Source organism: Anabas testudineus, chromosome 4, assembly GCF_900324465.2.
Source record: "Anabas testudineus chromosome 4, fAnaTes1.2, whole genome shotgun sequence".
In the NCBI taxonomy this organism is placed as follows: domain Eukaryota; kingdom Metazoa; phylum Chordata; class Actinopteri; order Anabantiformes; family Anabantidae; genus Anabas; species Anabas testudineus.
In genome coordinates, this window is record NC_046613.1 from 2,916,277 (window position 1) to 2,931,249 (window position 14,973).

The 14,973-nt window shown below is 38.1% G+C and overlaps 1 protein-coding gene across 2 annotated transcripts in view; it reads left to right on the top strand.

Annotated features, from left to right (window-relative positions):
* si:ch211-51h4.2 overlaps window positions 1–14,973 on the top strand; it is a 57,297-nt gene that overhangs the window by 2,275 nt on the left and 40,049 nt on the right. The window contains exons 2-7 of one of the 2 annotated variants that reach the window (XM_026345969.1): window positions 4,100–4,177; window positions 4,438–4,479; window positions 6,250–6,323; window positions 6,848–6,916; window positions 7,441–7,540; window positions 14,429–14,567. In XM_026345969.1, coding sequence (XP_026201754.1) covers window positions 4,100–4,177; window positions 4,438–4,479; window positions 6,250–6,323; window positions 6,848–6,916; window positions 7,441–7,540; window positions 14,429–14,567 — 502 coding nt within the window. The remainder of the gene's footprint in view (window positions 1–4,099; window positions 4,178–4,437; window positions 4,480–6,249; window positions 6,324–6,847; window positions 6,917–7,440; window positions 7,541–14,428; window positions 14,568–14,973) is intronic. The other variant, XM_026345970.1, reaches the window with a different exon arrangement.

Genomic DNA, 14,973 nt, shown 5'->3' on the forward strand with positions numbered 1-14,973 from the left:
TCCATGACACCACTAACTCTAACCCTAACCAAAACATTTACAAGAGAACATCTTTTGAATAGCTGTCCACTGCAGTGACCACTATGCATGAAAGGGTTAATGACATCAGAAGCCTAGTGTTTCAATTACTTATTCCACCATCACTTTGCATGTTTATTGGGTTTGTTCAATAAAGACATGAAGATAATGACTGTGTTTTATCTGCTTAATATATAAAATTTATAAATATATAAGATATTGCATTTGTTGATATTTGTGACTTTGGTAAAGAATATTTCATGACTGATTTATGCAGAAAATGGCAAATTGTTACTTACCTTTCTTGCCACTGCACTGTATATGCTTTATACTCTATATTAACACATTTAGCTACCTAAGCAGCCCTGTGGTTAGCAAAGTGATAGTTTGAGATGTTATGATTAAAGCCCACTTTAACTACAGTAACCACAGATACATAGTTTGCGTTGCCACCGTTGCATGATATTAATCAGCACAGTGTTGTATGTCACCAGTAGGCCTCTTACACATACAACACTTTGACAAACAAAATGTAAAGATAAACATTAAAATGAAAGATGGCTGAATTCACTGTTTAAGGTCTAGCTTTCTATGTTTAGGTTGTTAATGTCAATACAAACACCTGTTCTTCTCCAAGTTCAAATGTCTCAAATTTGATGTTTGGCAGAAGTAGCACCTGTCTGATGAACGCTAATTCAATTAATTTCAAACCGTTTTCTTCTCCCTACCTCCAGTAGGGGTCCTTAGGCAAGACCTTCTCACCCTGCCCTGCCTATCATTGTAACTTGTACTGACTTGTAAGTCGCTTTGGATAAAAGCATCTGATAAAGATAAAGTATTTTTTGTATGTGTGAGTATTTGATTATCTTTACTCATTTATACTTTATACATATGTTCTAGGGCTACAGGCTCCCTGATACCTGCAAATATGCCTTCAATATAGCATACAGGAAATTTGAACTTCTTTGTCATGACTTGCTTTGTCTGTGGGCTTTATATTGGAATGTAATCCATTCTTAACAATAGACCTTAGACTAATAACTAACAATAGGCCAATTACTGTTTCAGATTGTTTGTTATTTAATATAACCCTGTAGCAAAAAAAAAAAAAAAAAAGGTAAGAATCTAAACTTTTTCTTAAAAACTGAGGTCTGAAATTCAGACTGCAATTTAAGATTTTATTAAAGTTTGACATGGTCCCAGCTATCTCAGTAGATATTAAACTGCAATTTAAACACTACTGTTCTAGTGTACTGTTTTGGATTTAGTTTTTTGTAAGGAACTCTGTGGTTTAAGCAGACAAATTTCATTACACTTTTTGACTTTGCTCCACAAAAAAATAATAATCTATGTGAGACATGCCTTGCCAAATGGAGCTTTGAGATAAAATTGTTAATATACAAAAAACTGGAAAGGGTTAGAAAGTGATGTCAAAGACTTGGAAAAATTCACCAGTCAACAGTTAGACAAACATTCTACAAATGGAGACACTTTGGCACTGTGGCTACACTACCAAGAAGTGGGTGGCCAGTCAGAATGATCCCAAGAACACAACAAACAAGCAGGGTGTTTAGGGTTAGGGCAGAACATTGGTGCAAGCCAGAATTTTGCCAAAGAGCACATTGACACTCCACAGTGGTATTGGCATAATTTTTGGTGGACTGATGAAACTAAGATTGAACCATTTGGAAAGGACATACAGCACTACATTTAGCTTAAAAAGGGAACTGTATATCAAACATTGTTCCAACCATAAATTATGGTGGAAGAAACATCAAGATTTCACGGGAGACTGGGGTTAAAATCCCAGTTGTGGACTACCTCCAGTAGGGGTCCTTAGACAAGGACCTCTTGCGCTTACCTTTGCCTTGGGAATTGTTCCTCACTTGTAAGTCCCTTTGGATAAAAGCATCTTCCAAAAGACTAAATTTAAACGTATTGATAGTTTTATTGGTTGCCCTTTTTGCTTGTGAATAAAACATGAATGCTGGAAAAGTGAGGCGTCAATATCTGATTGGTATTTAATATTGCTTGGTCCATATTCCTGTCTAACAGTTATGTTTCTCTATCGAGGCAGCTGTAGGAACAGACAATAAGAAAAGATTATGATTTGTAATTATTTGTGTCATATATCTCTCAGCCATTTTTAGAGGGCTGGTGGAAGAGCACAGGGCAGAACTGATAAGAGGATCATAAAAAATGATCTGGCTGATTCAAAATGACAGTTTGTTTCTTGTAATGATGGGAGGTCCATAGAGTGCAAGTGATGGATTTGAATGTGATGGAAAAATGACCTGCCTTGTCAATACAGCTATCAACGTGGTGGTGACAGAGAGGCTGGTTGATGTTGTTTATTGTTGTGACAAAAAAAACCTTCTCACAGCTACCTTACAATGTGTAGGAGTTACTTTCTTTAATCAGCAGTGCAGGCATGAACACATTTGAATCAAAGACACCCTAGAAAGTGTTTTTCATTTCAATCCAATGCAGTTTTTTGAGTCTAATGTATATACAATCATATGACTTACAGTACAGTGATCTACTGCAGTATATTACCACAGACATGTGATACGAGTAACATTGATTATCTTGGGATATACAGTTGCAAAAGTAAGTAATGTTATAATGTTTTTTTTGTCATTTTTTCTGCATAAACTGATCATGAAATGTGATCTGTTATTCACCAAAGTCAAATTTCAACAAACACAATATTTCTAATCTGAAGATCTGATAAGCTGATAAAACACAAATAGTCACAAGCTCATGTCTATTGAACACACCCTTTAAACATACAGAGACCCCAAAAGGTGGCTACTGTGACATTATCCTTTTGGATACCTAGGTAAACTTGGAAATGTATTTTGCTGTTGGATATCCCACAGGTTCTGGATAGAAGGTGAAACATCTTCAAGAACTTAAAGCAAGTCCAGTTACCCCATCACCTTTGGTCTAACCAGGATGACTGATAATCTCCATAGTCATTTTGCTGTTTCTGATGTATTGAACTTCATGCTCACAGAGAGCGTTTATGGCAAAAATTGGCACAAATGTTTACTTGGAAATTGGTGCAAGTGTTTACATAAACTTAGTGATTAACTGCTTAGATTTTTGTGGTCATAAATCAAGGCCATGTGCTAACTCATGTCTGTCCCATTCATATGGCCGCTATATCTCAGAAATCCTTTGAGGAGATTTCTTCACATTTGACACAAACATCTACTTGGACTCAAGGATGAACTGATTAGAGTTTAAGTCTGGACAGATATGTATGTCAGCTTTAAAATATGTGGCTGGCAGAGGCATGCAACTGGGATGCAGTAATTCTAGTTCCACTTCACTGCTTCCAGTTTAATCATTCTGATCAAAGCATCCTGTTCCACTCTTAGCCTGTGGGCAGTGCTTATTTTCGAATAGCCTCCCAAAGGGGTTCAGAATATTTAAAAACGTGTAGCAGCAGTCACTCAAACCAGCATTTTAAGCAATTAGCTGAGTTTATTCTTCCTGAGGGGTGAATATTATCTACAGCTTTATTAGAAAATATGAAAACATCATGCACAAGCATTATGCAGTTGTAAAAGCCCCAGAAGCCAACATTCATACTGTGATATAAACAGTACAAAACACAGAGACTCCAGCTCAGAGAACAGTATGCATGTTTGACTGATGGGGCACATGGCAAATGGTAACAGCCTCTTTTATCCTGACTGTCTACGTATGTTGATATGTGTTGCTGGAGGGGAGGAGTGTGAAGGTAGGCACGGTAGAGGGGGTGGTCAGGTCAGCTGCTGTAATCTCAAAGCCATAGCAGTGAGAATGAATGACTTCAGGAATGATGTGTGCAGTTTTGAGAAATGTTTCTACACCTGTGGGTACATTAAAAAAGCAAAGGGAGTGGTGACAGTGAAAGCTCAGCTGACATTTCTTGGCCAGTGCTGACGGTATTTAATTACGTGCCGCTACTTGGGTCATTTTTGTAGATTTTCCAGTGTAATCCTACCTACCTACAAACTGTTCTTCTGACATACTCACTTGTCATTTTTTACCTTCCATATACTGACCAGTATGTCTTCTTTTTTTCCAGATCCAGCCTCTCCCTTCTGCATGCCCTTTGTTCCAATTTCCACCACCTGGATCAAATCTCCACCCACACTCACCTCCCGTAATATCCTGTCCCCTCACAAAATTCAATTTTTAACTCAGTTTTATTTATATAGAGCCAAATAACTACAGAAGTCATCTGAAGGCACTTTACAGTGTAAGGTTTAAGGCCTTACAAAATATACCTATACAGAAAACCACATTTTTCATGAAGAGCTCCACTCTGTGACCTGTTGCCATTAAAGCTGTTCTTCATTTTGTGACTTTCTGACCACTGATTTGACCAAACTTTTGTCTCCTTTTGTGTATTTGTCGCCATAGATTTCTTGACCATTGCAACAATATTGGGAACAGGAATCTTAGGTGAGTAGGTGTGTCTTCTTACTTAAAATGTAAAAATCACAAAAGTTAACTAGCAGTCCAACACCTTCAAAATATTTGCTGCCCAATACAAACTTTATTGGCAAAAATGTGTATGCAAGAATGTCAGACAGGCAACAGATGATCTAGGTTTATGACAGGAAAGAGGAGACAAGCGGCGAGATGCAGTTATAGTAAGTTGTTTATTTACATTTACTTTTAGTTATTCGGCAGGTTTTATCAAAAGTGACTAACAAGTGAGGTACAAAGCAAGCAAATATCTAGGAAGTGCTCTAGAAAGACTCTTAGTTTTATTGGGTGTAAGTAGATTTTTTTTAAAATAATGGTTTTAAGTGCAGAGCAAGATTTAAGTGTCCAAAAAGAATTCAAACAGGGTGCAGCATGAGGCATGTTGCAATATACTAGGCAAGGGGCCCAGGAAATCCAGGCAGACCAACGAATCAGCAAACACACAATTCAGGAAGAGGCATTGATGCATTTATGTGTTTGTCACATTAATTTTGCAGCTGATAAAGACAGACCTAGTCTAAATTGCTTCATATGCTACTGGTAGTGAATGTTCCTGAGGAAATATTTTATTGGTTATGTTTTGTAGTAATCTTAATCTGCAAAGTGACAGTTAAATAGCTACAAATGTCATATTATAAATTAAGTGGAGTTAAAAGTATAAACCATCAATATATATAATTTTTTTTAAATACAAGAATCTCAGTTCTTTCTACCACTGAAAACAGTGGTCACAAGGTCACACTACTAGTCTACATGGCCAGACTACAAAACCTCTGAGCATGAATGTGCCAATGTTTGAATCTGAAGAGACCTCAGCTGTCATTATGAGCTTAGACTTTTCACCATTTCTATCCCTACTCAGCTTCTGAAGGTAATTCCGTAAACGGGAAACATATAGCAACTTTACTTTAATGTTTAAAAGTTTAATTTTTAGTTGATTATATAGTAAAGCACTTATTAGCTTGAGTGAGTGAGATATCATAATGGCTTATGTTAGTCATATAATGTGAGTGAAATTCACATGAAGGAGATAACATCATCGTCTCTACATGTCTGTCCAAAATATCCACCTTTAAGATGTCTCTATGCTAAGTTACACTGAAACTGCTTTGTGGCAGCAGATCTCCTGGTGAACCTGCTGAACCTGCATAAAATTTAGGTACTTCTGTTCAACAGCAAAGAGTGCTATAGCAATATTTTTGTATGACAGCCCATTCATATAGTGTCATTTTTCTGAAAATTTGTACTGCTTTACATTTATTATATACAGATGTTATGTATGACTCTACAAATATCAAAGGAAAAAAAACTTTGCTGGACTAAATTCTAAGTTATTTTTTCCAGAATTCCTTTTTGTAATAAGTTCATATTGAAGATAATTAAGGCTCTGTACATCTCTTGGCTTTCATTGGCAGAGCAAATTTAGCTGTGGTTTATGAAGTGTAGTTAACACCACAGAGATATTTTATAGAGGTGCAAAATTACATGGAACATTACATTTTACTGCTTTGTTTTCAGCAGGGTCTTCATGTAGTTTCACAAAGGTGGGGCCTTTCCAAGTTAATACTTGTTCAATCACTTAATTCTCATATTGAAATCAGCACCAGCCGTTAAATTTTATGGAAGGCTAAAGCAGAAAGGTGTGTCTGTGAGTGAGGAAGATTAGCCGCTGGATATGCTTACAGATGTCTTCAAAACGACTTAGGTGGGCTTCAGATTCAGGTTCTTTTTATCTATTTCTAGGTCTTCCAGTAACGATAGGTCATTCTGGACTTGTGCCTTTCCTCATCTCCTTTCTCATTGGCTTCTTTGTCCAGGTAGGTTATACATAGATGCTTATCATCTATAAAGACTGGCATTGTCTGTTCAACTTGAAGAAATGAGCAAAAATGACTCTCAACAGTCTCCAATACCACATTCTTTGGAATCTGTCAGCATGTTCAAAAGCAGCTGCTATTTAACACTAACCCACTCACTAAGACTACTACAGCTCAACCTAATGCCTTTAACAAGGGGAAAAAAGACACAAATGTGATGACTCGTATTTTCCATTAAATGTTAATAAGGGAGAAATGGCAAGACGAGGGCTACAATGTTTACACTGCAGTGTCCTGTTGATTTACATTACGGGAGCTTGAACACTACAGTAATTTTAAAAAGAACAGATTCCAACAAGTTTTTCTTTTTAATGCTCAGTGTGAGAGCTATCAGGTTTTTTTTATTTGATACACTAGTGACTGGTTACTGAAGTGAGGGTAAATGCACTGATGTACAGTTCACACAGGCATGAACGAACCACACCCATTCCAAGAGTAAAAGAATTTATTTGTATGCCCTGTAGGCCCTGCTTATCTACCTGTTTGTGGAGCTTCTTCAGAAATGTCAGGTGGTGCAGCTGGAGTCTCTAAAGGTAAGCAGCTGAACAAATGTTAAATTTTAGCCTCCTCCTCTTTAAACAGAAAAAGCCTGGCAGACAATAGCAGTGAGAAGGTAAGGTATCTGATGACATACTTTATTGTCTGTACTGATTTTAGCAGTTAAAAAGGCTCATATATCTGGCACGGGGTCTGGTGGTCAACTTCACTCCAGTGGGGACAATGTGGGAGTGGCTCCATGCTCTGTGGATCCTGTAGCCTGCAGAAATATTAGAAACTACCACCTTAGAATCTTCGTCTATCTGCAAATTCCAACAAGTCCAACATGTCCTTGAAGACTCTTTCATGCCTGAATGCTCCTCTGACAATTGAGGCTTCCTTGTCAGGACATGTCATTGTAAAGTTGAAACAGGTGAATGGGACTCTGACGGCACTCAGATCCCTACTTACTGGTAGGGAATTACTGGTTACATGTGTGAAAAAAAAAAAGTTTTAATTGACAGATGAGAGAGTTTACCTTAATTTTATTTACAGCTTGAATTAATCCGGTTAATCCTAGACAGGTGTTGCAGAATGTATTGTGATGGATCAGGTGGGCATGGAGGATCCAGACCCTACAGAGGACGAAGATGAGGATGAAGGTGAAAATGCAGAAGCAAGTAAGAAACCTTTTTTTTTTTTTTTTCAAAATTAAAAGTGTCTAATAACAAATAACTTAATCTTCTGCTTTGCAAAGGCCGAACACATACTTCACACTTTACCTAATTTGTTTGTATATTTAAGTTTTATTATTTATAAAATGTTAAGTTAAACTCGTGCTTCTCAATTATTTTCTGTTACGTATGTAGCTATGTGCAACCAGCATGACGAAAACATTCTTTTCAATAGTGAAATGACAAGAGATGTCTTTCCCTGTATGCAAGAAGGTACAAAAATAAACAATTTAATTGTTAAGGTTTAATAGCCCCAGCACACTGCCTTTTTTGTCATTTCCATTATCCATGCATCACATGGTCAAACACTATCCAGATGTGTTTATTCTTTCAGACCCTCAGGGACATCAAACTGTACACAGAAAACTGTCCAACCATGCTTATTGGTGGATTAGTGAAGAGGTTATTAAGCAGATTATACAGTTAATGGTTTATTCATACATTAATTCAGGATTACACATACTGCTATTACACATATTCCCCTAACACAGCATAACTCTCCAGGCTATGTCTGAGAATACCTGCTGCCTATTTTCTAAACTTCACTTTGATCCCTTTCCTGCAACAGGATAATTGGAGAGCCTTTGAAACATTTTTTCTAACTTGGCCTAGTTTGCCTGTGAATAGCTGACAATGAAATTAAGCAATTTACACTGAAACCTTCACAAAAGGTTTAACCCATGATTTGAGATCTGATTTATAATTATATGGACCACTGGCTGCTTTGGCCTTTACTTTTAAGCTGCTAACCCACTGACAAAAATAATTGTACTTTGTAATGGCTAATTTGTTTTGTGTGTAACTTGCCATATCTCATTTTCAATAAAAGCCTTAAAATCACTGGCTTATACGAACTGATTCTGTACTTACTAGTGCAGAGATGGTTGGTCCATCATGTTTTTTTGAGTTTGTAAATTGACTTGACGTAAACTCAGTGTAAAGATATCTATTATTAACTAACTCCTCCACAATGAGTTTCTGATTTAGCACACCTGGTAGAACTACGCTGCTCATAAAAATTAAAGGAACACTTTTTAGTCAGAGTCAGTTAAACCTCTGAGATATTAATCTGGTCGGTTAAGTAGCAGAGGGTCAGCTGCTTTAGTGTTAACGAAATTAACAACAGGTGAACTTTAGGGGCAACAATTAGTTTTTTTATAATAGCAGTTTTAGTTTTGCATTTAGCTAGGCTCAGTCTAACTACTGGTAGCATGAGGCGATACCTTGACCCTACAGAGGTTAAACAGGCAGTCCAAGTCCTCCAGGATGTCACATCAGTACGTGCCATTGTCAGAAGGTTTGCTGTGTCTCACAGGACAGTCTCAAGAGCACAGATAAGATCCCAGGAGACAGGTAGTTACTCTAGGAGAGCTGGACATGGCAGTATAAGAAGGCCTGGCAGTGTCCTTAACCCATCAACAAGACCGGTATCTGCTTTGTGCAATCTGATGATGATCTTTGTGTGTCTGAGCTACTGCAAAATGTCTCAAGTATAAAACCATTTTTTAACCCAGTTGATGTCATTCCAGCTAAGTTATTAATCTCTATAATTGATTTGCTTGCACCTTCTCTTCCAAATATTTTTATGACTTCTCTGTCCGCTCGATATGTCCCAGATTATTAGAGGTTGTGTGCAGCCTCTTTTGAAAAACCTGGACTAGATCCTTCTCTCCTTACCAATACCAATCTCCAAACTACCTTTCATATCTAATATTTTAGAAAAGTACTACTCTAAACACTTATTTCTAGCTGCAGAGAACTATAATATTTGTGACCAATTCCAAACTGGTTTTTCGCAAACATCACAGTACAGAGACCGCCCTACTAAAAGTGACTAATGATATTCTGTTGGCCTCTGACTCTGGTATGTGCTCTGTTCTTGTCCTCCTTGATCTTAGTGCTGCTTTTGATACAGTAGATGTCCACATTTTGTTGGACCGACTAAAGCACTGGGCTGGAATAGAAGGTACTGCACTGAACTGGTTCTCTTCATACCTGTCCAATAGATCGTTTTGTGTTTTCCTTAATGAGTGCAAGTCATCCTTTTCTCCTGTAAGGTACGGAGTCTTCTCTTATTCTCTTATCTTATAATCTTATTTTCTCTGTACATGCTCCCTCTAGGACATGCTACTTTTAAAGACAGTGTTTCTTTCCATTGCTATGCTGATGACAGTCAGCTGTACTGTCTATTTAAGGCCCTGACCCTGGAAGACTTCCTTACTTGAGTGTCTACATAAGATAAAAAGTTAATTCGCTCAAAATTTCGTGCAGCTAAATTTTGCCCTGTAGGGATTCTCCTTTACATAACTCTAAGCCCGCTGCAAAAAGTCTTGGTGTTTTGTTTGAAAGTAAACAAAAATTTGAGCATCATGTCACTAAGCTTGTTCAGACATGTTTTTATCACCTTAGAAATATCTCCAAAACGTTCAATTCTATAATATTATGACACAGAAGTGATCTTACATGCATTTATTTCCTCACGCCTTTACTATTGCGACAGTCTGTTTACCTGTCTCAGCCATAAATCTTTTAATCGGCTCCAGATTGTTCAGAACTCAGCTGCAAGACTCTTAACTAGAAAAAAAAAATATGAACACATCATTCCTGTCTTAGCTTCTTTGCACTGGCTGCCAGTATGTTTTAGGATTGATTTTAAGGTTTTATTTATAACTTAACCCATCTACTGTATATACCCAGCTGTTAAAGCCTTATGAGCCTGCACGTAGCCTGAGATCCTCTGGTAGAGATCTTCTGTATGTCACCGAAGTTAGAATGAAAACTAGAGCTTTTGCATTTAGAGCCCACAAACTCTGGAACAATTTGCCCGAGGAGATAAGATGAGCTAACTCAGTAACATCTTTTAAATTTGCAAACTTTCCTGAACTCCTTTTAATAGGAACGACTCCTTCTTTAAGACGATTTCCTATTAACTTAGATGAATGGGATTGAGTTCCCCCCATCTATCCTTTGGAACTGGCTTTCTAAAGGACTGATGTTGAAGTTGTTGTAAATTTTGCTTTTATTGTTGATTGTTTCCCGCACCCCAACCGGTCGAGGCAGATGGCTGACTTACTTGAGCCTGGTTCTACTATTTGCCTAGTGCTTGCACAAGTTGGACTTGTTAGGCTACCTGTGTTTTTGTTTCTTATGTGAAGTACTTTGTAACACATGTTTAGAAAAGTGTCTTATAAATAAATGTATTATTATTATTGTTGTTGTTGTTGTTATAACCAAACAGTCAGAAACAGATTTCATGAGAAATCTGTGGGCCCGGAGCTCACTGCCTGGCACCGTGGAGCTTAATTGGCATTTGCTATAGAACACTAGAATCTGCCACTGGGCCCCTGTGCTTTTCACAGATGAGAGCAGGTTCACCCTGGACACATGACAGACATGAAAGGTCGGGAGAAGCCGTGGATAACGTTATGCTGTCTGTTCCATTGTTTAGCATGACTGGTTTGGTGGTGGGTCAGTAATGGTCTGGGGAGACATATCAATGGAGAGACGCACAGACCACTACAGGCTAGACAACAGCACCCTGAGTGCTATTAGGTATCAGGATGAAATCTTTGACCCACTGCACCTCTGTAGGATCTGACAGTGGGTCTTCGGTAGCTCCTGGTGACTATATTGCCCACCTCATGTGGTGAGAGCATGCTGGCAGTTCTTGGAGGATGGAGGAATTGATACCATTGACTGACACCCAAGCTCGCCTGGCTAAAATCCAATAGAACTCCTCTGGGATATTATGTTTTGGTCCATCCAGTCCCGTCAGGTTGCACCTCAGACTGTCCAGTTGCTCAGTGATGCCTTGGACCAGATCGGGGAGGAGATACCCCTGGGCATCATCCATCATCTCATTAGGAGATGATGGATGCTGTCAGGCATGCATACAAGCACGTGGGGGCCCTATTGAATGAAATTTCAGTAAAATTGACTAACCTGCTGCATAGTTTTTCCACTGTAATTTTAAGGGTGTCTTTGAATTTAGCCCTCTGTAGGTTGATAATTTTAATTTCCAAACGATGTGGCATCCTTTTAATCCTAACACATCACCCAGTCCGCATCAGTATAAATATCCAGCATAATTTTTTTCCCATTGAAATCATTTGAAACCATTTGAAATGTTTTCAAAATGTTCCTTTATTTTTTTGAGCAGTGTATATCAGCTAAACCTCGATCAGTGTACCGAACTCAGAAATGGTGAGTTAATGGATTCAACTTTTTATTTCTAAAAGGAAAAATGTTATTTTCCTGATATTGGAAAGTCAGACTTGAATCTCTAAAGAATGTGTACAGCTGCTGGTCATATCATTAGAATATCATCAAAAAGTTGATTTATTTCACTAATTCTGTTCAAAAACTGAAACTTGTATATTATATTCATGCATTACACACAGACTCATATATTTCAAGGGTTTATTTCTTTTAATTTTGATGATTAGAACTGAAAACTAATGAAAACCCAAATTCAGTATCTCAGAAAATTAGAATATTACTTAAGATCAATACAAAGAAAGGATCTTTCCACACTCTAATCAGCGAAATAACTCGAAACACCTGCAAATGCCTTCAAATGGTCTCTCAGTCTAGTTCCGTAGGCTACACAATCATGGGGAAGACTGCTGATTTGACAGTTGTCCAAAAGACGACCATTGACACCTTGCACAAGGAGGGCAAGAAACAAAAGGTCATTGCCAAAGAGGCTGGCTGTTCACAGAGCTCTGTGTCCAAGCAAATTAATAGAGAGGCGAAGGGAAGGAAAAGATGTGGGAGAAAAAAGTGTACAAGCAATAGGGATAACCGCACCCAGGAGATAATTGTGAAACGAAACCCATTCAAAAATGTGGGGGAGATTCACAAAGAGTGGACTGCAACTGGAGTCAGTGCTTCAAGAACCACTACGCACAGACGTATGCAAGACAAGAGTTTCAGCTGTCGCAGTCCTTGTGTCAAGCCACTCTTGAACAACAGACAGTGTCTGAAGCATCTCTCCTGGGCTAAAGACAAAAAGGACTCTGTTCTCTGATGAAAGTAAATTTTGCATTTCCTTTGGAAATCAGGGTCCCAGAGTCTGGAGGAAGAGAGGAGAGGCACAGAATCCACGTTGCTTGAGGTCCAGCGTAAAGTTTCAGTCAGTGATGGTTTGCGGTACCATGTCATCTTCTGGTGTTGCTCCACTGTGTTGGAGCAGCTGTATACCAGGAAGTCTTAGAGCACTTCCTGCTTCCTGCTGCTGACCAACTTTAGGGAGATGCAGATTTAATTTTCAAACAGGACTTGGCACCTGCACACAGTGCCAAATCTTCCAGTACCTAGTGTAAGGACCATGGTATTCCTGTTCTTAACTGGCCAGCAAACTCGCCTGATCTTAACCCCATAGGAAAGCTATGGGATATTGTGAAGAGGAAGATGTGATGCCAGACCCAACAATGCAGAAGAGCTGAAGGCCACTATCAGAGCAACCTGGGCTCTCATAACACCTGAGCAGTGCCGCAGACTGATCGACTCCATGCCACGCCGCATTGCTGCGGTAATTCAAGCAAAAGGAGCCCCAACTAAGTATTGAGTGCTCTACATGCTCATACTTTTCATGCACATACTTTTCAGTTGGCCAAGATTTCTAAAGATCCTTTCTTTGTATTGGTCTTAAGTAATATTCTAATTTTCTGAGATACTGAATTTGGGTTTTTCGTTAATTGTCAATCATCAATCTAATCATCAAAATAACAAAAAATAAACACTTGAAGTATATGTGTCTGTGTGTAATGCATGAATATATTATACAAGTTTCACCTCTTCAAAGGAATTAGTGAAATAAATCAACTTTTGATATTCTAATGACCAGCACCTGTAAATGGGAACATTTTGTGACGTACCAAGACTTGTGCTTTTCAATAACCTTTTTGAGAAGTGTATGCAGGTGTGTAACTATTTGTTTGACTTCCTAAACCAGTTGGCAGTACCAGCGATGCTGTAAAATAGGGGGGTTACTTTGAATACTTTTTTAGTTTTTGATTTTTTTATTCATCTTTGTAGAGAGGACAATAAAGGGTCCTTTTTTTGTAAAACTGTTTAACAGTATACCGTATGTAGTAGTTCATGTTGGCACTGTCTGGCCAGTGCAAATAAAACAATACCTAAATGTTTTTTCAACCACTTATTTTAGACTGGAACAAATAAGACCTTTCTACACTTTTTTATACACAGGATTTTTCACAACAGTAACTAATAAAAACAAAGTTAAGATGAGAAAGCACTGTTAAATATATATTACATTTTTACATTAATACAGTCAAGCCTTCATTATCTGACAAAAACCTCTCTTACCCATTAAAGCTGCATGTGCATGCTGTGCAGTTGCTAGCATAGAGACTTTATTTTAACCTCAAGCTCCTGCACAGATGGTGATGATGGTTCCGTGTTTGAGTGTGTGTGAGTCTGTGTGTGTGTGTCAATGCCCTACTCTTACATAACAGACTTCTGCTTTTCCATTAATTTAACATGCTTGTTTGCCATTAATTTAACATGCTTGTTTTGACTATCATGTTTAATTATACACTCTATGTCAGGACCAATTGCATCAAAGTTAGTACACCATAAACAGGCAGCACAATCTGGATTGGCTGCTTAGCTGTCTTTGTAGAAGGTACTAGTGTCTGTTGAGGCTCTCTTCCTCTTAATTTTAGTCTCCTGGAAAAGAAAGCATTTATGACTATGTTCCCTTTCAGGTTATTGTGGGGGTCAGTTGTGGGGTTATGACCCTCTTACAAGTAAGGAGATAAAAACTTTCTCGAAAGTTTTTTAATCTTTTGTTTTGTCTCTGTTTTTCAGATACAGGTTTGCTGCAGCCAGATGCTGTAGCTCTGCACAAACAAACTGCAAGCCTACAGCCCAACCTCCATCTGCTTGGCCGCCTCTTCCTATCACGACCCATGAGCCACGCCTTCAATTGCATCCTCCTCCTGCAATTGTAAGTTACCATGGCCATGATCTTTACAGGATCTTAATATTGCAACATTTAAAAGTCATAAATTAAATACCACTAAGTGTGGGATGTGGTACTGTATGTGGGTGAGAGTATTTTCCCATCACTTCAGTCTACTCTGGATGTATGTTAAGTTCAACCTCTGTTGACTTGAGCTGTTATTTTTCATTTCCACTTTTGCCATAGTTATATAGCTATAGTTATGTACCATCAACATGTTAAAACCATTTCACCCACCATGTGTCTTTTAAGGGTCACTGAAATTCACATGAATACAACAATTATTTGGATGTACTCAGATCAATACAGGATGAAGCTTAAATAGTGACTCCTGACCTATGAAATTATAACATGCATGTTAGACTCTCTCCTCTGTTTGGTCATTGTTACT